The sequence below is a fragment of the Tupaia chinensis genome, unplaced genomic scaffold, assembly GCF_000334495.1.
Source record: "Tupaia chinensis unplaced genomic scaffold, TupChi_1.0 Scaffold000018_1, whole genome shotgun sequence".
In the NCBI taxonomy this organism is placed as follows: domain Eukaryota; kingdom Metazoa; phylum Chordata; class Mammalia; order Scandentia; family Tupaiidae; genus Tupaia; species Tupaia belangeri.
In genome coordinates, this window is record NW_006159448.1 from 5,683,134 (window position 1) to 5,710,086 (window position 26,953).

General features: G+C 35.1%; 1 protein-coding gene across 2 annotated transcripts in view; it reads left to right on the forward strand.

Moving 5' to 3' along the window:
* SPAG16 (sperm associated antigen 16) overlaps positions 1–26,953 on the forward strand; it is a 1,195,723-nt gene that overhangs the window by 162,525 nt on the left and 1,006,245 nt on the right. For both annotated transcript variants that reach the window (XM_006140101.1, XM_006140102.1), the window contains exon 10: positions 12,389–12,516. In XM_006140101.1, the coding sequence (XP_006140163.1) occupies positions 12,389–12,516 (128 nt within the window). The remainder of the gene's footprint in view (positions 1–12,388; positions 12,517–26,953) is intronic.

The window sequence follows — 26,953 nt, forward strand, 5'->3', positions numbered from 1 at the left end:
TATATATATAGTTTTCAAATTTTTGGATGAATAATATTTGTTTTTCCAATTTGTATGTATTTAATTATTAGTGAGACTGAATCTTTTTACATGTTACTAACTTGTGCATCTATAGTCCTTGTACATTTTTTGTCTAAAGTTTTTTTTTATAATTTTTTTCTAAATGTCTGTATGTATAATTAGATTGTTATTATTATTACATAACAGCATTTTCTAGGGGCCCCACCAGTAGATCTTGCAGGTTCCTAGCAGTCTATAGCAGGCCTCTGGTATTGTGAGCCCCTAAGTGGGGCGCTAGGGATGGCAGTAACGGCTGCAAACAGGCAGTGCAGTGCCCTCGGGACTGGTGACGTACGACGAGTGCGGCGGTGCCGGGGAGGGCCAGGGCTCACAGAGGTTCTGCCCACTCGGTCAGGTGTCTCTCCAGCTCCGGGTGCACACGCAGCACGCAGAAGCTCTGTGGGGTGAGTAGGCGGGGTCATCTGTTGACTGTGTTACTGGTAGGGGCCACCTGTGGTGACTGCAGTTGTGGAAGGTTGGTGTCCAGAGTCTGCAGTCTTGAGAGAGGGGGGAGGCCCAGATTCTTCAATGTGTGAGAAGGGAGGGGTTCTTCAAAGCCTCAATCTGTGGGGGAGTGTGTCAGAGACCTCACTCTGGTAGGGCACCCATTAGGCCTCATTCTTGGGGGAGGGGCTGTATCCAATGCGAGTCTCAGAGGTATGCACTGATTGTTCCAGGGCTGGGTTCTGGGATGACTCAGATGCCTGGCCCTCCTGCCTTCTCAGTGGGCCATTTAAGGTTGATAGGAGCCTCAGGGATGTGGAAGGTCAGCGTCTGCTGTTCCCAGGGCGCAATGCATGTTGGCTGTGGTTTTGCTCCCAAAAATGAAGCTATGCTGTCCGAGCTTGAGTCCCAAGGCGGCAGGGGTTGTGGTGGAAGTTCCTTTTCTAGGTCAGTGTCCCTGCAAGGACTCTGCAACTCTCTGCACTGAGTTCCAGTTCTGTGGACTTTGTGGCGCTCCTGCAGCTGGGACTGCAGGAACTCGAGGTGGGAATGGGGTGCGCCCAGGCTGGCCTCTTCTGGGCACTGCTGCCTCCACTCAGTTTCCGTCACTGCCTGCCGGGTTCTTTGCCTCCTCCACACCTCTGTCCCCAGTGGCTGTGCCTCGGAGGTCTCTCCAAACATAACTTGCTGTGTTCTAGTGTTTCCTCCTCATTACCCTACTCAGTGTGTGGTTAGTTATCAGGTTTGTTTATTTATGTTTGTGGTAAGGGCTTCTCTGTGGAGAGTTGTTGTGCTGGGTGTTTCTATTAGGGCATCTTGAAGGTCTCCAAGACTCTGTCATCTTCTACAGTTTAAATACAGCAAATCTTCCATCTCTGTTCTATTAGTTTATGGTATAGTTTATTCTAGAAATATACTTTTAAAATGTAATAGAGTTTCTGAGTTTCCAAGTGTTTATGATTGCATATTTTTGTTAGTAGCTGTGCTTCTGCCTAGTTTGGTATGTATCAAAGTAAAGTGAGAACTTTAAAATACACTAAAATTCTTGTTTTATATAATTATATAGAGTAAAAACTTAAAAGAATATTTTGATATTTTAGGTGTACTAAATCAAAAATTCTTAAATACATTTGGGATAACAGCAGTTTGCAAGTATAATCTTCTCTAACATCAAAGGTCACAATAACGCAAATAAGCATAAAGGTCAAAAAATGGACCAAATACATACAAAAGGAAGACTTTCCCTGACTCGCTCATTTCACACCTAGATTGTGAATGTCAGATAGCTCAATCAAGTCTTGCTGATAATGTCAGCTGTCAGTCATTCCTAAGTAGTGATGTGTGAAGTTTGTCAGAAGGTAATGAACTACTTGAGTGATGAATGAAATAATGAGGACGCAGAAGCTTGAGCAAAACTTCTTTATTTCTAGCAAATTATTTTCCACATGGGGAATTAAGACAAGGGAAAAAAAATAACATTAAAATCTGTTGTAATGGGATTTTAAAAAAAGAATGTAAAAAACCCTTTGCAAGCAGTATTGGTCAGTGAAAGCAACCCTTGTTCCCACAAAAAAATGAGTCCCCAAATTTACATTGAAATTTTGGATTGAATTGAATTAAATATGTAAATCAAGTTTCTCAAGAACTTGGTCAACAGACCTTCTACCTGAATCCATGAAATAGCTATACTAATCAAAACTTGCTTTGTACCTCTGAATAAAATGTACTATTCTTTCGTTAGGTGTAGTACATTCCTTTTACTGTTCAATTAGATTTTTTTTTTTGAGACATTTTGCTATAAGGTATTTGCATTATTTAGAGTGACTGAGAGAGACAGGGAGACAGGAAATGAGAAATAACCCCCAGGAGGAATGATCACAACACAATCCCTTCTCCATCCTCCTCTTGGATTTTGGGTACATATGCACACATGCTTGGCATGAGTTTCAAGCCCCTGGGTCCAGGACTCCAAACGCCTTTGGCCATGTAGGAATTCACTCCTTAACAACTACACACCTGCTGTCCCCTCTATTAGGTATTTTATACCTTATTGTTGCTAGTGTTAATGAGATATTTTTCCTTTATATCTTCTGTTCATTCATGGCTTATCTGAAGTTTACTAATTTTTATCATTTGGCAGATGTAGTCATCTGTAGTAATCTGACTTCTTCACAGTTCCTCTTCCCTTTCTACTTCATATACCTTTCTTTTATTCTTAGCTATCAATGTCATCATGATATTTGCAATTAAAGGTCATTTTATCTCCTTCATTCTGCTAATTTTATTATTTTTTTAGAGGTTTTGGCATTAGAGCATGTGCTTGTGGGGGTGGGGAGACAACAACAGGGAGAGGGAAAGTGAAAAATCACTGCCCCAGGGAAATGGCCATTTGTAATTCTTTGTCCATACTCCTCTTGGGATACTGAGCACGCATGCACATGTTCCTGGCATGAGTTTCAAGCCACTGGGTCAGGGGTTCTGATCGCAGTCAGACATGTGGGAGCCCAACGAGTTAGCTGCTACTCCATCTGCTGGTCCATTCTGCTAATTCTGCTAGTTTTATTGCTACTTGTTTACCTTAACATCTTCTCCATATTTCTATTCTAGCTTTTTTCCAATGGTACTTTTTTTTTTTTAAATTTATACTGTTTTCTTCACAAGACTGTGAGTCCTGTGAGTCAAAGGAATGTGTAGTATTTATATTTGTCATGTGGTAATTAACATAGTACCTGACATAGGGTAGACACTCTGATGTTGATTGCATGTCTGAGTGAATAATTTTAAAGTTTCATTCCAAAATTATTTGGGGTGATTTTCATTAATGTTAGTTCAATGGAAGATGAAAAATGAGATAGAGAAAAAGACCTCAGTTGAGTGGGATGGATACAAGGCCTGTAAGAACTTGAGTATCCAAGAGATTCCTGTGGGAAGAGGCCAGATAGACAGCTTGGCTTCCTCATAGGAAGAGATATATACTGATATATCACTGAAATGGAGAGAGAAGTGCCTCTCAGATCCTTTCTCCTTTAAATGTAAGCAGCAAAACTATATTTAATTCCAAATGACCATTGACACAAGAACTCCTTTTATCACTGGTGCTGGAACAGATGAAGACTATGGTTAACTGGATATGGGACTGGAATTCCAGCAGGTAGAAGCATACTAAAATCTAATCTGCTTTAATCAGTATCCCAGGAATATATTAAGCCTAGAATTTGGTTAATATGGAATTATTTTAAAGTTATTTTACAATAAATATATAGGATATGAGACAATTAAAAATGAATTTACTAACCAATTGAAATGAACAAGGCCACTAATTGAAGAAATAAAATTAGCAACAGAAATAGCTAATGTTTATTAAGGATATACTAGCTGCCAAGCATGTGATGAATGCTTTACAAAGATGATCTAAACTGAAAAAGCTGAGGTGTGTCCTGGCATGTTCAGGGAAGCTATGCTCTAGGCTCCATCTCCTAGACTCCTGACATATTCAGACAAGAAGCCATTTTAAAGCTGAGGTGTGTGCTGGCATGTTCAGGGAAGCTATAGTCTAAGCTCCATCTCCTAGACTTCCGAAATATTCCGACATCGTAGGGCGACCTCTGTTTGTCTGTCTGTCTCACACTCTCTTTAAATTTTTTTTTTTTTAACTTTTCAACCATTTTTCTTCACCTTGGGCCTTTTCTTTCACATGCTAATTCCAGAAGCCATTTTAAAGCTGAGGTGTGTCCTGGAGCAATTTTTATTTATCACTTGTAAAAAAAATTTTTTTTTCTTGTTTTGTAGGTTTTTTTTTTTTTTTTTTTTTTTTAATATCCTTACTTACCTACTCGAAGCTTCACTCTCCACAAACTGAATGTCTAGATAGGCTTAGGTGCATAGTAGTCAAGCATCTGAGAACTTATCAAATCATTGAAATCCTCACCACTTATAGAACCTCCTACTTTAATGAGGAAATTTCTTTTTATAAATATGAACTCCTAGTCTTTCTGCGAATACCACATTGCAAAACACAGTGGAGGATAGATTTTGTCACAGAATGACCAGAAACAACCACAGAGGCAAAAGAAACATGAGAAATCAAGAAAATATCTCTCCCCTAAGGGAAAAGAACAATCCCTCATCATCCACAGACAATACAGTAGATCTCATGGAAATGTTTGATAGAGAATTCAGAAGATTCACAGTGACAAAACTAAATGAGATGCGAGAGCTGAGAGATAATGAACACCAGAAGATGTAGGAGAAAAGAGACAATGAGTTCCAGGAGGTGTTGAAGTTCTTCCATGACCTGAAAGAGGAAATACACACCATAAAAAAGAATCAGCTGGAGCTATTAGAGATGAAGGATGCCATTCAGAAAATGAAAACCTCCCTGGAAAGTATTAAAAGCAGATTAGTCCATGTAGAAAATTGAATCTCAGATATTGAAGGCAAAAACTCTGATCTCCGAGAAAAAAAAACCAAAACAACAAAAAAAAACCAAAAAAAAAAAAAAAAAGAATACTATAAGAGAAATACTAGACAGCATTAAGTGCCCAAACATCCAGATAACTGGTATCCCAGAAGGTTAGGAAACTAATAAGGGCATTGATAATCTATTCCATGAAATCTTGGAAGAAAATTTTCCAAATCTAGAGAGGCATGCAAATATCCAGACTCAATAAATAAAAAGGACCCCTAAAAGAATCAACCCAACATCTTTTCCAGACAGATCATAGCCAGACTGGCCAAATCTACAAAGACAAGATACTAAAATTGATAAAAGAGAAACATCAGGTTACTTATAAAGGTTATCCAATCAGGTTAACCTCAGACCTCTCATCAGAAACAATGCAAGCAAAGAAAGAATGGGCGGGAACCAACAGTTAGCGTAATGGCTATGTCGCTGGACTCCCACGTAGTCGACCGCGGTTCGTCACACGCCCTACAGTGAAAATCTCTCCAAAAAATAAATAAATAAATAAATAAATAAATAAATAAATAAATAATAAAAAAAAAGAAAGAATGGGAAAATATATTCAAAGTGTTAAGTGAAAAACAGTTTCAACCAAGAATACTATACCCAGCAAGATTATCTTTCATATGGAAAGAGAGGATACAAACAGTCTCAGATAAACAGGACCTGAAAGAATTTGCCAATAGTAGAACCACTCTTCAAAAAGTTCTAAGAGGAGCACTCTACCAGGAAAACTAAAGACACATACAGAAATAAGAGAACAAAAGGCAACCAAGAAAATGACCAATTTAATGCTAGGAACAAGCAATATCAATAATAGCATTGAATATTAACTTCCAGGATTTAAACGGAAAGATTGGAGCACAATAACACTGCAAATTCAACAGAAGAGTGTTTGAACATAAGACTGAAATTGTGAAATAGAATTTTATGACTTTTGAGTAAGACATTACTGATTTCTTTTTTTTACTATGCTTTGTTTTCCCAATTTAAACATTTTACTTTCTTTTGAGTTGTTTGATAGGTTGCAATTTGTTAAAATATTTTTCATGTTTGTTTCTTTAAGTGGAAACATAAACTTTTCTTCCTTCCTTATTCCTCTTGAATTGGAAATATTTGGGAGTATTCTTATTTCTTGTCCGAAGAGTTATTTGCATAAGTTCAATAATGCTTGTTGTATTGAATCAGAAATTAGAAATACTCATTACTGGACAAGGCTTTGATTGGAATGTCATACCTGAAGATTAACTTATGTGCTGGGCATTTGCTTTTCAACAATTTGAGTAGTTGATATGTAAATATTTTTTCAAAAATATTTAAAACCATATTGTCCCATTGTTATAGAGTCACAAACAAAATTGTACAAAATTATAAGAGATATTTTGTACATTACCTTTAAAATTCAGTAGTTAGAAAAAGTTTTTTATTAGCTGTCAAGTACTATGGAGTATGAGCAAAATTTTTTTGATATTAAAGTAAATGTGAAAAAAATCTAAAAATAAATAAATGCAAAAAATAACTAATGTGTTAAAAAAGGTGATCAAACTTAATCTTTATAGTAACCTATGAGATAGGTATAATTTTGACTGCATTTTATAAATGGGAAAATATGACTTCCGATTTTTGTTAAATAACTTGCCTAATAAACTTACTTGCTATTGGGTCATCAGAAAAGTCATGACACATTTTTGCACAGAAAAGTACATCATGACTTTTCTGATGACCCAATTATATGTTGTATAGATAAAGTGCTAAGGAAAGCATGAGTTTCATCTCTGACTTTGATTTCACATGCAGAGTTTCAAAACAAATACCAGTGTCAGAACCTCACTCTCAGAAATTATTACTTAGGTGGCTTGAGGTGGTACTCAGAAGTACTGGTATTTTTTTTTAAAAAAGCTGTCTAGTGATATGAATGAAAAGCCAGAGTTGAGAACCACTGAACTATTAATGGAAAAAAGTTATCTTTGCCCTCCATTTGTACCCTGTCAATGCAGTGCAATGGTTATGGTTATGTAGCTTGAGAGAATAGTTTTAAGATTTATTGTACTTTCTCTCTCCTTTATGCATTGTCCTATTTATATATCCATATTTACCTCACTGATCCTGCCTACTCATTTATTGGCTGTTGTCTCCTGGAATGTTTTGGCATATAGGCCAGATGATAAAATAAGTCTTAGGTTTTTCCTCTGCAAGTGCATCTGTGTTTAAGATAGGATTTCTATTACTAGGGTTCTATTTCTTTTGTTGTAAATCTCTTGTTGTTCAGACATTATTTTATTTTCTTAATTTCTTCTCAGTTGTAGACAGTAGGACCTAGTTGATTAACTTTTATTAAATGCTTCATTTTATTAGCTTTATCTAATGATTGGTTTAATAATGCTTATGAAAATTGCTGTAGATAATAATTTTATGATTTCATATATTGCCATGTCATCAAAACAGTTATATAAGACGGCATTCTGATCAACCTTGCTATATATTTCAACATAATAAATTTATCCTCTCTCCATTTTCAAACTAAGCAGTAACATTAAAATGAAATATCATAATAGAAAAATGAGCAAAAGACATAAATATGTAATTCAAAAAATCATGAAGTACAGGAATGAAGAAGAAATCTAAACAAGTTTATCCTAATCAATTAATTTAAGAAATGTAAAGGAATTTAGCTTTGTATATGAATTGGGAATAATTCCTTACATAGCCCTTTCACCTTATAATATCTGTTTATTATCATTTTTATCACTGGCGTTGTCCTGCTAGAATGCAAGTTCCACAGCAGAGAGAATTGTATCTATTTTGTTTTGTTATGTATTATAAGAACTAAAACAAGTGCCTGTCATGAACTATATTATCAACAATAAATATTAGTCAAAATAAGTAACAGGTAAATGAATGGATTATTTTAAGAATGTGTGTTCATGGGTGTACTCCCATTAACAAAGGTATGATTAATTGTACACAATTCTATTTGAGTGGTAGTAGCATGAATAGGTACAACATCTGTGAAGAGTTATGTTTTCATCAAATATTTATTTTATTTGAACTATTGTTTATTTGTACTTCTAGAACTGTACTTTAAGAAAATAATAAGTGAAGTGCAAATGTATAGAGAGACAACTGTTCTTACAGTAATAACCATTAGAGAGGCAGAGAATAGCTAAATGTCAAATAAAATGACATTTATTTTTCTTTCAAAACAGTAAAAGATGTGGGAACCAGCAATTAGCATAATGGCTATATCGCTGGACTCCCACGTAGTGTGCAATGGTTATGGTTATGTAGCTTGAGAGAATAGTTTTAAGATTTATTGTACTTTCTCTCTCCTTTATGCATTGTCCTATTTATATATCCATATTTACCTCACTGATCCTGCCTACTCATTTATTGGCTGTTGTCTCCTGGAATGTTTTGGCATATAGGCCAGATGATAAAATAAGTCTTAGGTTTTTCCTCTGCAAGTGCATCTGTGTTTAAGATAGGATTTCTATTACTAGGGTTCTATTTCTTTTGTTGTAAATCTCTTGTTGTTCAGACATTATTTTATTTTCTTAATTTCTTCTCAGTTGTAGACAGTAGGACCTAGTTGATTAACTTTTATTAAATGCTTCATTTTATTAGCTTTATCTAATGATTGGTTTAATAATGCTTATGAAAATTGCTGTAGATAATAATTTTATGATTTCATATATTGCCATGTCATCAAAACAGTTATATAAGACGGCATTCTGATCAACCTTGCTATATATTTCAACATAATAAATTTATCCTCTCTCCATTTTCAAACTAAGCAGTAACATTAAAATGAAATATCATAATAGAAAAATGAGCAAAAGACATAAATATGTAATTCAAAAAATCATGAAGTACAGGAATGAAGAAGAAATCTAAACAAGTTTATCCTAATCAATTAATTTAAGAAATGTAAAGGAATTTAGCTTTGTATATGAATTGGGAATAATTCCTTACATAGCCCTTTCACCTTATAATATCTGTTTATTATCATTTTTATCACTGGCGTTGTCCTGCTAGAATGCAAGTTCCACAGCAGAGAGAATTGTATCTATTTTGTTTTGTTATGTATTATAAGAACTAAAACAAGTGCCTGTCATGAACTATATTATCAACAATAAATATTAGTCAAAATAAGTAACAGGTAAATGAATGGATTATTTTAAGAATGTGTGTTCATGGGTGTACTCCCATTAACAAAGGTATGATTAATTGTACACAATTCTATTTGAGTGGTAGTAGCATGAATAGGTACAACATCTGTGAAGAGTTATGTTTTCATCAAATATTTATTTTATTTGAACTATTGTTTATTTGTACTTCTAGAACTGTACTTTAAGAAAATAATAAGTGAAGTGCAAATGTATAGAGAGACAACTGTTCTTACAGTAATAACCATTAGAGAGGCAGAGAATAGCTAAATGTCAAATAAAATGACATTTATTTTTCTTTCAAAACAGTAAAAGATGTGGGAACCAGCAATTAGCATAATGGCTATATCGCTGGACTCCCACGTAGTCGACCACCGTTTGCGTCCCGGACCCGGTGGCTTAAAACTCACGCCGGGCACGTGTGTGTGCGTGCCCAAGATCCTGAGAGGAGAATGAAGGAGAAGGGATTGCGGCGTGATCATCCCCCCTGGGATTTGATTTCTCGCTTTCTGTCTCTCTGTCTCTCTTTGTCTGTCTGGCGAGTGCACGCGCCCTATAGCGAAAACCTCTCCAAAAAAAAAAAAAAGTAAAGGATGTGAAAATGCAATCATATATTATTAAATAAAAAATAGAAAGTAGATAAGAGAGTATAGTCCCAATTTTGTAAAATTTGAGAGAAAGCAAATCAAATCAAAGTAAGTAATTAATCCAAAGTGTAATAGTATCTGAGTGGTGAAACTAAGACTGCTTTTAATATTTTCCTTTATAACATCATGAAATATATAAAATTTCTCTATGAATATATGTTTATCAGTTATAAAAATCCTGTGTAATTTGTGAAAATTGGCTTTATCATTTAACAGTTCTCCCAATATATTAAGGAATCTTTCAGAATATAACTCAAGGAAGGCAACAGCTTTTACCTGCTTTGTTCGTTAATGGATTCTCCATGCTTAAAATGATATGTGGAAGAATTAGAGTAGCACTTAAAAATATTTCTTGAAAAAAAATGAATGAGTGCAAAAATGAATGACATGTCCCCATCTCTAAAAGCAGTTTTAAAGAGTTAAATGTAAGGAGATTTATTACTGGGAGGTTGGTGCAAAAGTAATTGCATTTTCCCATTGTTGAAATTTCTGGTTTGCTATTGGATACATTCTTAAATAAATGTGGTTAAGTTATATGTCATTTTAATGCACATTTCTTGCTTATGTTTTTTTCTAGTGACTTATTGCTGTTCATTTTGTATGTATTTTAGAGTATTGAAGTGGCATTAGAAAAAAAGCAAATTCAAATGTTTTTCTTATTTGAGTTCAAAATGGGTCATAAAGCAGCAGAGACAACTATAGCAACATCAACAGTGTGTTGACTCAGGAGCTGCTAACAAACATACATTGTAGTGGTGGTTCAAGAAATGTTGCGAAAGAGACAAGAGCTTTGACGATGAGGAGTGTATTGGCTCACCATCGAAAGTTGACAATAACCAATTGAGAGCAATTATCAAAACTGATCCTCTGACAACTATAAGAGATTTTGCCCAAGAACTCAACACTGACCATTTTATAGTTGTTTGTCATTCAAAGCAAATAGGAAAAGTGAAAATGTTTAAGTGGCTATAGCTCCATAGGAATGTGATGTGTAATGAAAAGTGGATTTTATATGACAGCTGGTGGGCTGAGAAGAAGCTCCAAAGCACTTCCCACAGTCAAACATGAGCCCAAAAAAGGTAATGGTCACTGATGGGATCTGATCCACTACAGCTTTCTAGATCCTGGTGAAACCATTACATCTGAGAAGTATGCTCAGCAAATCAATGAGACGCACTGAAAACTACCATGTCTGCAGCCAGCATTGCTCAACAGAAAGGGTCCAGTTCTTCTCCATGATGATGTTTGACTGCACATTACACAACCATGCTTCAAAAGATGAAGGAATTAGGCTATCAAGTTTTTCCTTATCTGCGGTATTTATCTGACCTCTCTCCAACGGACTACCACTTCTTCAAGCATCTCAACTTTTTGCAGGGAAAATGCTTCTATAACTAGAAGGATGCAGAAGATGCTTTCCAAGAGTTTGTCAAATCCTGAAGCATGGATTTATTTGTTTGTTTCTGCCCTAGGGTGTGTGTGCTTGCCTGAGATCGATATAGACAGAGGGAAAGTGAGAAATCACCCTTGCACCCTGCACAGAGAGAAATGGTCAGGCTGCAATCCCTTCTCCTCCATTCTCTTCTTGGGATTTTGGGCATGCATACACGTGAGACTGGCCAGAATTTCAAGTAGCCAGGTCTGGGACTTGATCCATGGTTGGCCATGTGGAAGTCCATAAGTCCAGACTCTTAGCCACCATGCCATCTACTGGCCCCCCAAGAATGGATTTTTTACAACAGTAATAAATTTATTTCTTCTTGGCAAAAATGTATTGATTGTAATGGCTCCTATTTTGATTAATAAAAATGTCTTTGAGCCTAGTTACGATTTAAAATTCACAATCCAAAACTGCAATTGTCTTTGCCCCAGTCTATTATGTCTCTCTCTCTCTCTTTGGTAGAATTAAACAGTTAATTACTCACCATTAAATATTAAATGTTCAGTATCTTCATAGGATGTTTTCCTTCCACTGAGGAAGGACTACTTTCTCATGGGCTGAAAATGATTTTTGATCTTTAGTTTGCTTGGTGAGGAGGAAGGTGACCAAGTGACAGACCTGCATTCTAATGTATGTTGTTGCAAAAGATTATGATAGAAATTGTTCATCTTTAGTAAGTGCCTTTAAACTAGTACTGTATCCTCAGAATTAAAAAAAAAAACATAATTAATTAGCAAATTATTGTGTTGTCCAGTGAAAGTGTTTTTAATCCACCATTTATAGAGAGCAGAAGAGGTATAAGAATTACTATAGTCTTTGACTTCTGACCTTACTGTTGGGCATGAAATTCTTACTGAAAAAGGACAATAATATGACAATGCTATGTTGTATATTATTGGAATTCAACAAGGGAGTGTTTTCAAATGATTTTAAACATAATATACACTTAGAATGAAATTGTTTATGGAAATATATATGGCCTTATTTTAAATTTTATCTCTTTTGCATATTTTCTCAAAACAAAAATAGGAAATAGAACTCTTAATGTAAGATCTGCAAGAAAATAATAATCTTTATTTTGTAATTTAATAGTAGTAAGACAGAAGAGTAGTGTGTATACAGTGATTTACATATTTAAAACAAAACTTTGCTTTATTTTTTTCTCTAGGATTCAGAATTTCCCATGGATATACAACCAAATCCAAACCTGAATTTATGCAAAGAAAATCTTCCCCCAGCAAAATTTGACTACAAGCTGAATAACGTTTTTAGAATTCATGAACTTCCAGTGAGCTGGTAAGATTTTTGATGTTTTATTAATGCCTTTGAGATTTTATTGCCATGTCTAAGTTGTGCTGCTCTTATAGCCATTCATAGTCAAAGTGTTTTGCTCTTAGCCCCTTTCTAAATTGCTACTCATAGCACTGAAAGAATCTTCTGATAGCTGCTGTAAGAATCTTAAAGTTAATTGGTTTAGGCACTTGGTGGCAGTACAGACTAAGTGCACTATAGTGTGTTTGTTTTGTAGAGGCTTGGGTTTTGGCTTAAAATAATACATAAATAATTTTTAGAGGTGTTTCTAGGATTATTTTAAAGATAGGCTCTCCACAACTATGCATGTCATTTGTTTATTTTACCAATGTAATTTTTTCACATTAATAAGTTATTTTTATTTGTTCATTGATACTTTTATGAACTATGATCACATTGGTTCAAAGACAAACTTATTACTTAGCATTTATTAAAATACTTCATTTTATGAATCTGCATATTTATATTAATGGAGAAGTTATTTTACATTTTGTAAAATTTATAGTGCTAGTCAATTTTTGAGGAAATATTTCAATCTTTTTGAGAAAAATATTTCTTTGCATTATATATAATATATATACTTTATATATACATCTATATATATATATATATATAATATATATATTTCCCTATCCATCCTATGATACAGTTCTGTGGTAGATTAAAACTTTAGTAAGTGGTAGGCATTCCACTTTTGCTGATAATTATGGGTCCATCATTTTGATTATGATTTAAGTCAGTAATATTATTTTCTTACATTTGGTTCTAAGTTTATATAATAACTATTCTTCAAGAAATCTAAGATTTGTACAAACATATATGGCAAACATTTTGTAATTATTCCTGTTATACTTAAGGAGGACTACTGTATTAAAGCAGTTGTTAACCAGTTCTAATAACTTACATACATTTGACCTGTGGTTAGTATTTTTATTTTAATTGCCAAGTTTTCTCTGCTCTTGGTGACCATACAGTATGTGTATTCTATTTCTAAAACCCTGTTTGTCTATTTCCTGGCAACAAGAAGATTGCCTTTGATACATTACTTAAGACCATGGCAGATAGATATGATCTTACCTATCTTGACCAAAACTAGTAAGTTCCTGAACTGAAAAGTTCTGTAAGTAAAAGGAACCATAAAATGGTACTTTCATATCTTAGTATTCTATTTCAACTTGAAGCAAGCATGTGTGCATCCATATGTCAGCCTTTAGACGAAAAGCCCTGACTTTTTCTTTAAGGGTCTATTGATTGGGATTCTGCACCATATTGCTTTCGTAGGCTTTGCCAATAATGTATCGTGCAATTTCAGTTCATGGTTTTCATCATGAAAACTTCAGGCACTTAAAAGATGATCTCTCTACATTTTACAACATTAATTTTCATTGACAACAGTTCTGTATATCACATTCGTATTTCAACACCTTAACTAATCGTTAATTACATTACAACAGCAAGCACAACTGGCTTACAAAAAAGTTTAGGAACAAATTCTTAGGATTCTATAATGATGAGCCTCCCTTGTGGGAGTAGCCTGTGCTAGTTAACTTTGGTGTGATTGGAAAGCTCTAAGCAAGTGAGATGCGGTGAGCACAGCTTGTTTTACACAAAATGGGAAGTGTCTGTCAATCGGTGAGTAAATGGAGGCAAAGGGAAAGCTTCTATTAAATGAAGATATGGAGAAGAGAGGGGGAAACATTTAGCTTAGTCAAAGATGAAATCTGGATTGCAGCTTAATTTATTTCTATCCTTTGGAAAGACAGCTGCCCTGATAACCACTATTGCAACCCAGGGAGTAATTTCTCTGTCGCAGTCTTTACTAGTTAGTCCATTAGGAGAGAAAGCCACAGCATTCTCAGTTAGGTAATAGAAAAATGAATCAGTAGTAAAGTGAATTATCACTAATTTTTTAGGGTAATATAGTTTCAAGGTAGATTAAGTGGTGACTTTGGGACAACTCACCTTGTACTTTTTGACCTTTTCACTCCATTTCCAATTTGTCTGTTTCTTTTCTTTTCTTTTTTTTTTTTTGGAGAGGTTTTAGCTATAGGGTGCGTGCCCCCGCCAGACACACAGAGAGAGACAGAGAGACAGAAAGCCAAAAATCACCCCCACAGGGGAGATGGCCACGCTGCAATCCCTTCTCCTCCATTCTCCTCTTGGGATTTTGTGCAGGCATACACACACGCCTGGCGTGAGCCACCGGGTCCTAGACGTGAGCCATGGTCGACTACATGGGAGTCCAGCGACATAGCCATTATGCTAACTGCTGGTCTCCCAATTTGTCTGTTTCTGCTTCCTTATCACCATTTATTTTTTTGGCCATGTGTTTGTGTCTTTTCTATCTATTTTATTCTACTACTTCTTTCTCTATATTCATTCTATACTACAAAATCATAACTAATCATAATATGTAAAATTCACTTTAAGATTTTTAGTATTTCTCAAATAGTTCCATAATCTCTATTTTTTTTTTACTCTAAAACCACATACATCTGTCCCCCTCATACACACAGCCTTGGTATTTAACAGGTCTTTAATGAAGTGTTTATTAACTCAATTACTTGCCTCTCTAATAAAAAAGTTTTTGTTTTGTAAGTTGTTATAAGTTAATTAATTTTGTCAGTTTGTCAATAACCATCAGTAGAAAGGTCTTCAGTTATGATGTATAGGTTCCTTAACTTCAAAAATACAGCAAAAATAGTAATGACAGTGATAATGAAAAAGGGTATTAATAATGATGCTTTGCTAAGCACTAGGATTCACTGTTTTTTATACAATATCTCCAATCCTTATATTTCTGTAATGTAATTGTTATTATTCCTCTTTCTTTTGTTCCGTCTTAGTTCTTTCTGCCTCACATACACACTTACAACAGAGACATGTTGAGAATCACAGAGAACGAATTTGAATCAGATCTGGTTAACTCAAAAGGAAACTGCAATATAATGAATGCACCACAAATTATTTCAGAGAAAAATACTGAGAAGATCATTTCTATTTTTATAGTTGAGAATATAATTTTGCCAGTAATATATACAGCTAAGTGGCCTATGATTTGTAAAAAAAAAAAAAAAATTTGTTTTCCCTCTGACAATCACAGTCTAGAGTAATTGCTTTAAACTTAAATATTCATATCTATAGCCATATAATTTTTGCATGGGATATGCCTGTGTGTATGTCTTAGATGGGGTATTATTGTGTTATAGTCCTCCTGCCTTAGCCTTGCATGAAACTGGGACTCTTAAGTGCATGCCACTGCATCTGGCTTTTTGGGGTAGACAGGAAAGGGAAACAAGCCCTCCCATATGGTCTCAGCCTGCCAAACAGCACCACCAGTGTGTACAACTATGGCTGGGCCTAAGCTGAAATATTAAAATAATTAATTAGATTGTGCTTAAGTGTAGAATTTGTTGTTTACTTGTTCTTTCTCTGGAAAAACAGATATATCAAAATGTATATTTACTGTGTATTTGTAGCAAGGTCATAATATAATAAATGCATATTAAAATCTAGATAATTTAAAAATGCTTAATGTCTTACTAATTTGCATTTTTATAGAGTGCAATTTCATAGGTCAAAGAACCAGAAGTATTTTCAATTAGATTAGTTAGGAGAGTTTTTAAGCTCTGATTTAGTTGGCAGTCTTTCTACTACTCTTACAGGATGGTTCCCATTAGCCTAGAAAATGTCCTCCAGTAACTCCCATTAGTTCAAAGAAAAATATCTTTCTTGTCCAGAGCTCCCCAGCAAACCTCTGCTCTTTCCTTATACCTTGCTTGTTTTCACTAAAATGGTTGGCAAAGCTGACTGAGCTAACAGCCTCCCCTTGCTCTTTCCGTTCTCCACTACTCTGGAGTTCCCTTCCTTCCCTCTCCCCTAAACCAGCAGCTCAGTCACTAGCAGCTTCTATATCTGCCACCTGCAGTCACTATGTTCTCCTTCTCCTCTCAACTTCAGTCAATACAACCAACAACTCTTGCTTTTTCTCTCCTGACTCCCAATATTTATGTGCATGGTCCTGGTATTCATGCTGACTCCAATTCTCATTCCTCTCAGCATCTTCAGGAAGCTCTTTCTCTTCAACCATACTTCTGTTTGGTAGATGGTCCCTAGACTCAACTGCACAGCTTCATTTTTTTCACTGTCTGTACTTTCTCAGGTGGCCTCTTCTATTATCATGCTTTAAATACTCTCCATGTCATTTCACTGTCCTTGCCATTTTTCCCAGAGCTTGACTCTCTAACAAGCTTTCTCAAATCATTGTGTCCAAAAAGCACTTTTGTTTTCTACTAGAAAACCTGGTCTTCTCTTAATCTTCCTCATTTTGTAAAGGCCCCACCTGTGAAAATGTAAGCTAAAAGCCTGAGTCACTTAGCTCATTCTGTCACCCAGCAACTCCCACCATTAAATTTACCAGTAAGTCTGATAGATCTTTCCTCCAGAATGTATTTAAATGTTTTCCACTTCTCCCTGCCTGCTTTAACTCTCAAACTGTTGCAAAAGCCTACTAATTTACTCCTCAATAATTCATAATAGCTGAACAGATATTTCAAACATGTAAATTATAAGATTTCTTGCTTTAAATGTAATAGAATCCAAATGTCTTAGAGTTGCCTAGGTGAGACCCCAATGAGGATTGGCTACCTTCTCTCTTACTCTTCTGCCCAGGACCCTCAGTCACACCAGGCTGTTCTGCAAACATTCCACCCTTACTCCTGCTCCAAGATCTTTACACAGCTCTTCCTGGTTACTTTTATAATTTATCTTTTTTATTCTTCCCTTTCTTAAAGCAAATGTCACTTCTTCAGAAAGGCGGTTCTCAAAAAATATCTTGCTCCATACTTCTCCAGTCACTTTCATTCCTGTCATTCTACATTACTCATTTTATAGTTCTCAGTAGGCATGTGGTAACATAAATTTTTAAGTATTTTAAGAAATAAGAACAAGAGGACACATTAGTGTTTTCCTAGTTTATGTGTGATAGATAGAGACTCATTTATGTTCACCAATACCGTTTCCACTTCTTTGAGCCCATGGTAGATGGTATCTCCCAGCCTTCTGCAATGAGTTTGGTCATATGATTAAAAATGACCAAAGACAGCATATGGTGCTTCGAGGCCTAACTTCTACAACTTTCAGAGGATTTCTCTGACCCCATGTACAGAATCAAAGGACTTTGAAAATGGCAAACCACATTATAGGAGTCTGAGAGTCAGCTGAAAAGCCAAGAGCCTGTAAATACTTGGGGTCAGGAGAGGAAAAAGCAAGAGTTGTTGGTTGTATTAACTGAAGTTAAGAGAAAAAAGGAGAACAAAGTGACCACTGGTGGTGGATGCAGGAAGTGGATAAATGAGAGCTGTTTTAGAGGAGAGGGAAGGAAGGGAACTCCAGTGCAGGGGAGAATGGAAAAAGCAAAGGGAGGCTGTTAGCTTGGTCAGCATTTTTGGCATGAGTCATTGGTTGCTTGGGATTTCCCAACCTTTGTAAACTTTCATTTCCCAGACTAATGGGAAATATCTTTGTGAAATTAGGTAAGTTAGAATATGCAAGATGAATGAATTTTTTGTTTGTTTTTTAAGGACGCTTGAAAGGAATTTTACATTCACTTATTCATTAAGTAAAATTTATTGAGCACTCAAAAGGTGCTATTCTGGGCAATTAACTAACTAGACAAAAACACTGTTCTGAGAGAGCCTACATTTGTTGGGGGTAAAAGTTAATAAACCAATAATGAACACATGCATGCTATGCAACATGTTTGACTGCCTTAAGGACTGTAGAGAGAAGTGAGACAGAAGGAAATGGAACGTAGAGTTAAGGAAAGTGGCAAGGCTTTTATAAGAAGGCTGAATGTACCAAAAATCTGAATTAGGTGAGGAAGTGAGGCATGCAGCTAGGCAAAAAACTAGTCAGAGGGAGCAGCAAGGGCAAAACCCTTGTAATGGGAGCATGTTTCTGGAACAGCAAGAGGTCTAGTAAAAACCAAATAATTGACCTTGGAGAGAAGGAGGAAAAATGGTATTTGGTACTTAGGGGCTAAGAGGGCCATGGCTTAGGGCATTATAGATTAAAGATGATTTTTAATTTTATTCTAAGAATCTTGGAGAGATACAGAAGATTCTGAGCAGGAAAGTAATATAATTTGACTTAAAACAAAAATCACTCTAACTGCTGTGTGAAAATCAGATTGCTAGAGGGGTAAAGGATAGAAGATACCATATAAGTTAGGAAATATTTCTTATTTTTGACTTACTAAGTAGCTTTATTGAGATATAATTCACATATTATCTAATTCAAATATTTAAGCTATACAATTTAATGGCTTTTATTATATTCATAAGTTGTGCAACTGTCTCAACAATCTAATTTTAGCATGCTCTAATTAATCCAAAAAGAAACTCCAGACCCAATACTTTACCAATTTCTCTTCCCACCTTTGGTAATCACTAATCTATTTTCATTTCTATAGATTTGCCCATTCTGAATATTTCATATTAATAGTATGAGACAGTATGTGGTCTTTGGTAACTCATACACACTTGCATTTAGGTTTTTCATTGCTTTTTCAAAATGTTTGCATATGTTCATATATTTTACCTTAGATCTATTACGATGCTGTGTATGGGTATATATTTTCTAAGGTAGAACTATCTTACTATTTATGCAATGGCCTCTTTTAATTGATACTAGCTGTCTTTGATAATAATTGATATTGGATTTCTACATCAATATTGTGTTCATATTGTCTTGTTTCCTATGATTTGTTGTTAGATAACAGTGTTATTGGTACTACTTTAGAAAATGGATTTAGAAATTGCTTTCTTTTCTTTTTTTAAAAGTTTTCCTTCTTCATTTAGGGACTGGAGAGATTTAAATAGCATTGGATTTATCCCCTATGAAACTTTCTGGATAGAGTCTTTTTAGAGGATTAGCTTTTTGATAACTTTATTTTTTCTGTATTAATTAGTCTTTCAGATTTTTTTCTCATTTCTGGAATCTCTTCTGATATATTTCATTTTCCTAGAAAATGATCCATTTAAAAATATTTTGGATGTATTTGTATAGAATTTAGAAAACCAGACTCTTGTGATTCATTTAGTTTTATCTGCAACTGTGGTTTCATTCTTGCTTTTTATTTAGTATATTTCAGTAAATATTTCAACAATTATTTCAATAAAAATATTAAAAAGATTTTTTGGACCAAGATTGATATAGAGGCTGATTAAGTGGTCACATTTTTTGTTATTCATTTGCTAAGAGAGTCAAGCATATTTTTTGAGAGGCTGAATGTAGGGTGAGAGAGAAAGAGGGTTTAAGGATGACTCCAAGGTTTCTGGCCTTAGCAAATGAAGAACAGAGTATGCATTTACTTGGATGGGGAAGACAAAAGGAGGAGCAGGTTTGGAGTTTGGGGTTGGACTTGTTAAGTTTATGCTGGGTATTAAACTTCCAAGTGAACTTAGAGGTGGAGGATACAACTTGGACTGTGTTGTATTCACAATTTTTTGTGCTGCCTGGCAGGTAGTTAGGTTTCTATGAATACTGTTTTAAAAATTTTCATTGGAACAGACACCAGAGATAAAATGACTAAATAGCTTTTAGTATAAAGGGGGAGGGGTGCATTATCCAAATTAATTTTAAGTATCGGTTAGAATAAAGCTTTAATTTATTTATTTATCATAAATTGTGTATGTTTTCAAGAGGTTTCAAGTTATCTATCTACATATTTTTTAGAGAGATTTTTGCTAGAGGGCATGTGCACTTGCTGGAGAGACAGAGAAAGACAGAAAGCAAGAGATCACCCCCCAGGAAAGGTTGGCCCTGTTGCAATCCCTTCTCTATTCTCCTCTTGGGGCTTTGAGCACACACGCACACATTTCTGGTACGAGTTTTAAGCCGTCAGGTCCAGGACTCAAACTGCGGTCGACTCGTAGGAGTCCAGTGACATAACCATTACATCATCTGCCGGTCCCTTTCAAGTTATCTTTTTAAGTGTGAATTGTGAGGACCAGTCCATGATGTAGTGGTTAAGACTGTTGGATCCTACATGGCCCACTGTGTGATTGGAGCCCTGGACCTAGTGACTTGAGAAATATGCTGGGTGCATTTGTGTGCGTGTCCAAAATCTAGAAATGAAGGGAACCAGCAGTTAGCGTAATGGCTATGTCGCTGGACTCCCACGTAGTCGACCGCGGTTCGTGTCCCGGACCTGGTGGCTCAAAACTCACGCCGGGCGCGTGTGCGTGCGTGCCCAAGATCCCGAGAGGAGAATGGAGGAGAAGGGATTGCGGCGTGACCATCCCCCCTGGGGGGTGATTTCTCGCTTTCTGTCTCTATGTCTCTCTCTGTCTGTCTGGCGAGCGCACGCGCCCTACAGTGAAAATCTCTCCAAAAAAAAAAAAAAAAATCTAGAAATGAAGGAAAAATCGAGGTGAAGGGATCACAGTGTGACCATGCCCCACAGGGGATGCTTTCTCCTTTCTCTCTGGGAGCACACACACCCACTGGCAAAATTTTTTAAAAAGTGATTTCTGAAATTAAGTATTAAATCGTTTTTACTGCTATAGATACTTATTAGTATTTTACAATGTGTGCTTATAATAAGCTTAAATTATGTAGTAATTTTTATCATGTTTATGTCCCTTCTAAACAAACAAGGAACATGTTAGAGCAAAATATGTACTTAAACTTTACATTATTAAAGGGAGAGAACTTATAGTTCTTTGAAGCTTCAAGAGAATTCTCCTTTGGAGGAGAATAATTACATTCAGCTAAAAATACTTGTAGTCATTCTTTATAATGAGGGTACAAAACAAATTTAAAACATTTTCAATAATATAAAGATATATTCTGCTGGTTTTATAGTTTACTATCAAACTACTAAGGTATTATTTAGCTTCTATTAAAAATATTATTTATGACATTAATTTTTAAGAAGGAAGATATACATGAATTTACAGTAAATGTAAATGTTCATTTTAATTAACTATCTTTTGGGGTGTGTTCCATGAATAAACACATCATTTAATTAGTAGATTAGATTTTCAATTTATTTCAGATTGTCTTTAGTGCCCTTGTATGTACCTGTCTTCAACTTTAAACTAAGTTTGTTTAGGTGTTTTGGGTTCGCTGAACAGCTGTCATCTTCCAGAAGGTGTTTTGATTTTTTTTTTTTTTTTGTCAACTTACAGCTGAAATTATGGAGTCTTTTACATTGGTCACAGATGATGCACAAAGCATTTTCAATTCCAGCATTTCATAGACTCAGCAGGAGACCGACAGTTGCCCTTCTGGGCTATAACCATTTTTCATTCTCTTTTAATTATCTAGATTCATAGCAATAACCACAGTGACCTACAAGAAAGCATTGTTGGACATATTATAATTATATATAGCAATTATGTGTGGTGCCAACAATGCATAAAAATCCCACCTATTAACTGAGGTTGGTAAAAATGAAACTATGCTTGTCTCCCTTAGGACACAGTTTCCATTTTTGAAAAGATTAAGAGATTTAGATTTTGCATAAAACTTTTTCTGGGATACATTATTATGATAGCACAGTTCTATTTCTGTGGAATGACAATGCATTAATAATCTAGTAAGTACAGAAACATCTCTCACTCCAACTTCTTCCTTATTGACATACTGATATTTCCTATTACTTACTATATAATAGAAAGGGAAATGGAAATTCAAAGCAAAGGTTAATCTTTATAATGTGTAATGTTAGGAAAAAAGTTTTAAGACAAGTATCAACATAACTCTTGTTCTCTTTGATAATTTATTTACTATTTCAAACTATTATACCTTATGTTCACATATATATACTAATTCAGTTTAAATAACTAGTGGCAAGGCTTTATGAAGTATGAATAATCAGTAATTCCTGCAGTTTCTGCCATTACTTGACGAGATGCCTCACCTAAACTTGCCAAGACACTGTCTTCAGTTCATATTAAATTCAGTGCATGTAAAATGGTACCTATCATTTTTTTCTTATAAGTTACAATTAAATGGTGAATGTTTATAAATATCAGTGCTTATGCTGATGAGTCTAAATCATAAACCTATCATGGAGCTATCTTATATGGCCATGGCTAGGATGATATTGTCATGTCAGTTTTGTGTCATTAATTATTTTTTGTATTAATAGTGCTTTTATAATCTAATAGAAAGTAATAAAACTTTTTATTAGACTGGTACACCTAACATACATAGCAATATTTATACTCTGAAGTCAACCTTAATTTAAAACTACTGACATTATCCCAAGGCAATAACTATTAATTCAGAGTACCTCATAAAAATAGGACATTTCAACTTGCATGTCTTGGGAGCAACTCAAATTTAGCAGTTCTCAAAGCCAATTCTCTTTTGCCACCATCTTTTCTCTCCACCTTACCTCATCTCTTTCATTTTAGTCAATGTCATGATCAATTATATAGTCACCCATCTCTGAATCCTTTTAAGTCCCCCTACCACTTATTTATCACACGTAATAAATCACTTAAGCCTGTGCATTCTATTTCTGAAATGAGTTGTTCTGTCATCGGCTCTATTAAAATTTTTTAGGCTCTCCTAAGGGTTTCTTACCGGTCCTCCTGCCTCTAGATATTCTCCAATGGAATTTATCCTCCATACTACCATTATAGTAATCTTTCTAAAATAAAGTGCTGATACCTTATTTCTACTTTAAAATCCTTGATTATTTTCTGAGTCCTCAAGACAGACTTGGCCATTCCCACTCTAGTTCTATCCTATTTTTCTATTTCTAGTTCAGTTGTACCCTTGCCTATGTACCCATTTTGCACTAGAGTCAATGACGTCCTTTCACATGTTTATGGATTGACTCACGCTCCTTTGACTAGAATGGATTTTATGTCATTTTTTTTCACTTGCAAATACTAAAGTAAATGCTATCCCTAAACCAAAGGTCCTTTCTGTTCTCTTAGTACAAGGTATATGTTGTAATATAGGGGATGAATAACATATTGGTACATAGTCTAGATCCTACTGAATTCTAATTATCTATATATCTATCTATATGTCTTCTGATAATGACTCTTGTCAAGAGGAATCTTGTCCCATCTTGTCAAGACAAGGACATGATGCAGACAAAGATTATGTCTCATTTTGAGTAAGTCTTGGCAGACAGGAAGTTCCTGGTACCTAGTATGTGTTGGAGGATTGAGTGCATGATGACTGGAAACACTGTGTGTGATCATAGTTCTATAGTCTACTTTTTCTGAGTAGATTATCCACTTATCGCTCAATGCCACTCTGTCCTTTAAAATTAATTTAGCTTGAATGTTCAGAGATTTCCATGAATGCATATGGTCTAATTTTCCTACTCATAGTTATAGCCATAATTGTCATGCTTTGTGCAAATAAGCACTACTCTCTCGTAACTGGAGATACTCTGCCATGCACTTCAGGTCTGGTTCTCTTCCATTTGTCAAAAAGTATAAAACTAATTACTTACATATAGCTGATGCTATAGGCCAGACATTCTAGGTTTCATACTTTTGATTTTCTGTATCCTCAACAGTTAGTTCCTCATTCTCATATGCATTTTCTTCTCCTAGTTTCTAGACATCTGTTTTTCTAAGACTCTCACTGGAATTTTCACTCTTCGACCCCTCCCCCCCCATGTTGGACCTGGTTGACTCTTTACTGGATTTTGACTGTCAAGTAATCTAACCCTGAACTTGCTGACCTGGAACGTGGAGTTTTGTTCATCCCCTCTTGGTCCTACAAGGGGACTTCAAATAGTTTTTAGAAAAATGGAATTAAAGAATTAGTTATTTTTCTGCAAAAAACTTCTAAATTTTTTGCATAATTTTTGTTATAATACACTTTCCCCATGGTCCTTCTGAAGACCCCTCATAGTTCCTACCTGTCCAACCAGATTTCCTTACCAACTGTATTCCAAATTATTTTCCATTGCGAGAGTGAGGATTCACCCGACAAACCTAAAGTAAGTTTTTATGGAGAAAGTCAACAACAAATACAGATTTAAAATATGTTGCCTGTTCTACAATAAATTCATGGGTTTAAGGTTTTTCCATTAATGAAAAATATGTAAGAAGGGAAAGTAGGAATTTGATCTACTTTTGACTTATTAATATCATGAATATGGAGCACAGGCTGGTAAAATGTAGCCCAAATCTCTCTTTCCAATCAGACCACCAGTGAGGAAGATGAGTAGTGATTTAGTCAAGGCCAAGGATATAATTAGGTCACATTGCTAAAACCTGGAGATAATTATTATGTGAAAAGAAAGTAAATAGTCTTGAGTTGAGATAAAGTTTTGCCACTCACTCTTCTTCATTTTTTCAGTAGTTATATATTAAATTCCTACCATGTGTCCTAATCATTGGGAATAAAATGGTGAGAGAGAGACAGAGCGCTTATTTTGAGCTTGTTTTCATCATTACACAAGTATAACTTAGAAACTCAATTATTAGCTTAAGAGAAATGCGTAGAGGAGACCTGTGTCATTTTAGGCAGCGGTGGGGGGTGGGTTTGGAGGAAACAGGGCAAGCAAGAGTTCAGCTGTCATATTTGAGAGGGGAGATTAAATTGTTTGCATTTGCTCAGAGAATTCTTTTTGCATTTTTTACTTCAGAAAAAGGCAACTGAACGAGGATTTGGCTCTCTAGCTCCTAATCAAAGCAGTATCAAGAAAGGGGGAAGTATGTTTAAATAACATGTGTGTCAAGGTTAATGAGACATAAGGTTTATCATATGAAATGTAAGCTTTTTCTGTTAGGTTTTTGGAAAATTCATGACACATTTTTGTCTAGAAAAACATAGAAAAAATACATAATGACTTTTCTGACGACCCATTTTGGAGTAGAGAAAGAACCTTAGTAGTATATTTTTGATCTCAATATGAAGTTCTCAACTGGAACTTTTCAAGTAACACGTATCTTTGAAAATTCTTGCAGGTGCCACTGACATACTTTATAACTTAGGTTAAATCAGACTAATATCAGTGATTTCTCAAGGAGTCTGACAAGGTGATAGTAAGTTGGGTATCAGTTAACTTTGCTTTAGTAATATCATTGGACATTTTTTATACTGGCAAAATTAACTGAGAAATTATGATTTCGGGATAGAAAAAGTTTACTGTATTTATTTTATACTTATGTGTAAGAAAACCAAAACAACTAACATTATCAGATGATAAAAAATGCATCTATTTATAAAATTTTTGAGTTCTTACTTGTAAAATCTTTTATTTAAAACATTGTCAGAAAATTGCTATTATAATGCCCAGCAATTCTCTTCAGAGGAAGCTGAATGTAGTATATCTTATAACCTGCTCTGTGTATTTAAACAGAATGATTGAGAAAGAATGCTATCATACTTTCATAGTGATAATTTTGAGACAGTTTTTCTTTTATACAAAGTTTACTGCAGTACGTCTAAGTCTGGTTGTTTAGTACATGACATGACACTTATTTTGCTATGTTGGGAGTGTACATATATTAATAATTTTTTCTAGATATTGATGACAGATATTCTGTTGATTCCATACTGAGCCTTATTATAGAAAAGATATTTTTTATTTATTTTAATCTTTGCTGCTAGGTATATTTATATTTACTTGTTGAAGAAGAAACCAACAAGAGAGAGATGACGCAAATTTAAAAATGTATGATATGTACACAATGGAATACTACTCAGCCATAAAGAATGATATCTTGTCATTTGACAGAAAGTAGATGACCCTAGAAGATATAATGCTAAGTATTATAAAATAAGCCAGGCTATGAAAGACAAATACTGAATGTTCTCACTTAACATTTCCCAAATGCATATGCTCTAGGGTAGAAACCGAAGGGTTCAATGACGTAGGAGTAGAGAGCATAATGGCTGATCGCAGAAGCTGCACCAGAAGGAGCAGGGGTTCAGGAGGCAATTATTGACAGACATAAGAATACATGTAGGTAGGGGGAATAGGTTACAGAATTGTGTACAACAGAAAAATAAAACATGTTAACAATTCAATATATATATTACTTTATATGTTTTTAATATATATAATACTTAAAGAAACCCTAGTAGGGAACCAGCAGTTAGCGTAATGGCTGTGTCGCTGGACTCCCACGTAGTCGATACGGTTCGCGTCCCGGACTTGGTGGCTTAAAACTCATGCCGGGTGCGTGTGCGTGCATGCCCAAGATCCCGAGAGGAGAATGGAGGAGAAGGGATTGTGGCATGACCATCCCCCCTGGGGGGTGATTTCTCGCTTTCTGTCTCTATGTCTCTCTCTGTCAGTCTGGCGAGCGCACATGCCCTATAGCGAAAACCTCTCCAAAAAAAACAAACAAAGAAACAAACAAGAAAACCCTAGTAGAATAATTATTGAATGTGAACAACATAATATCATGTTCAGGTTAAACAATAT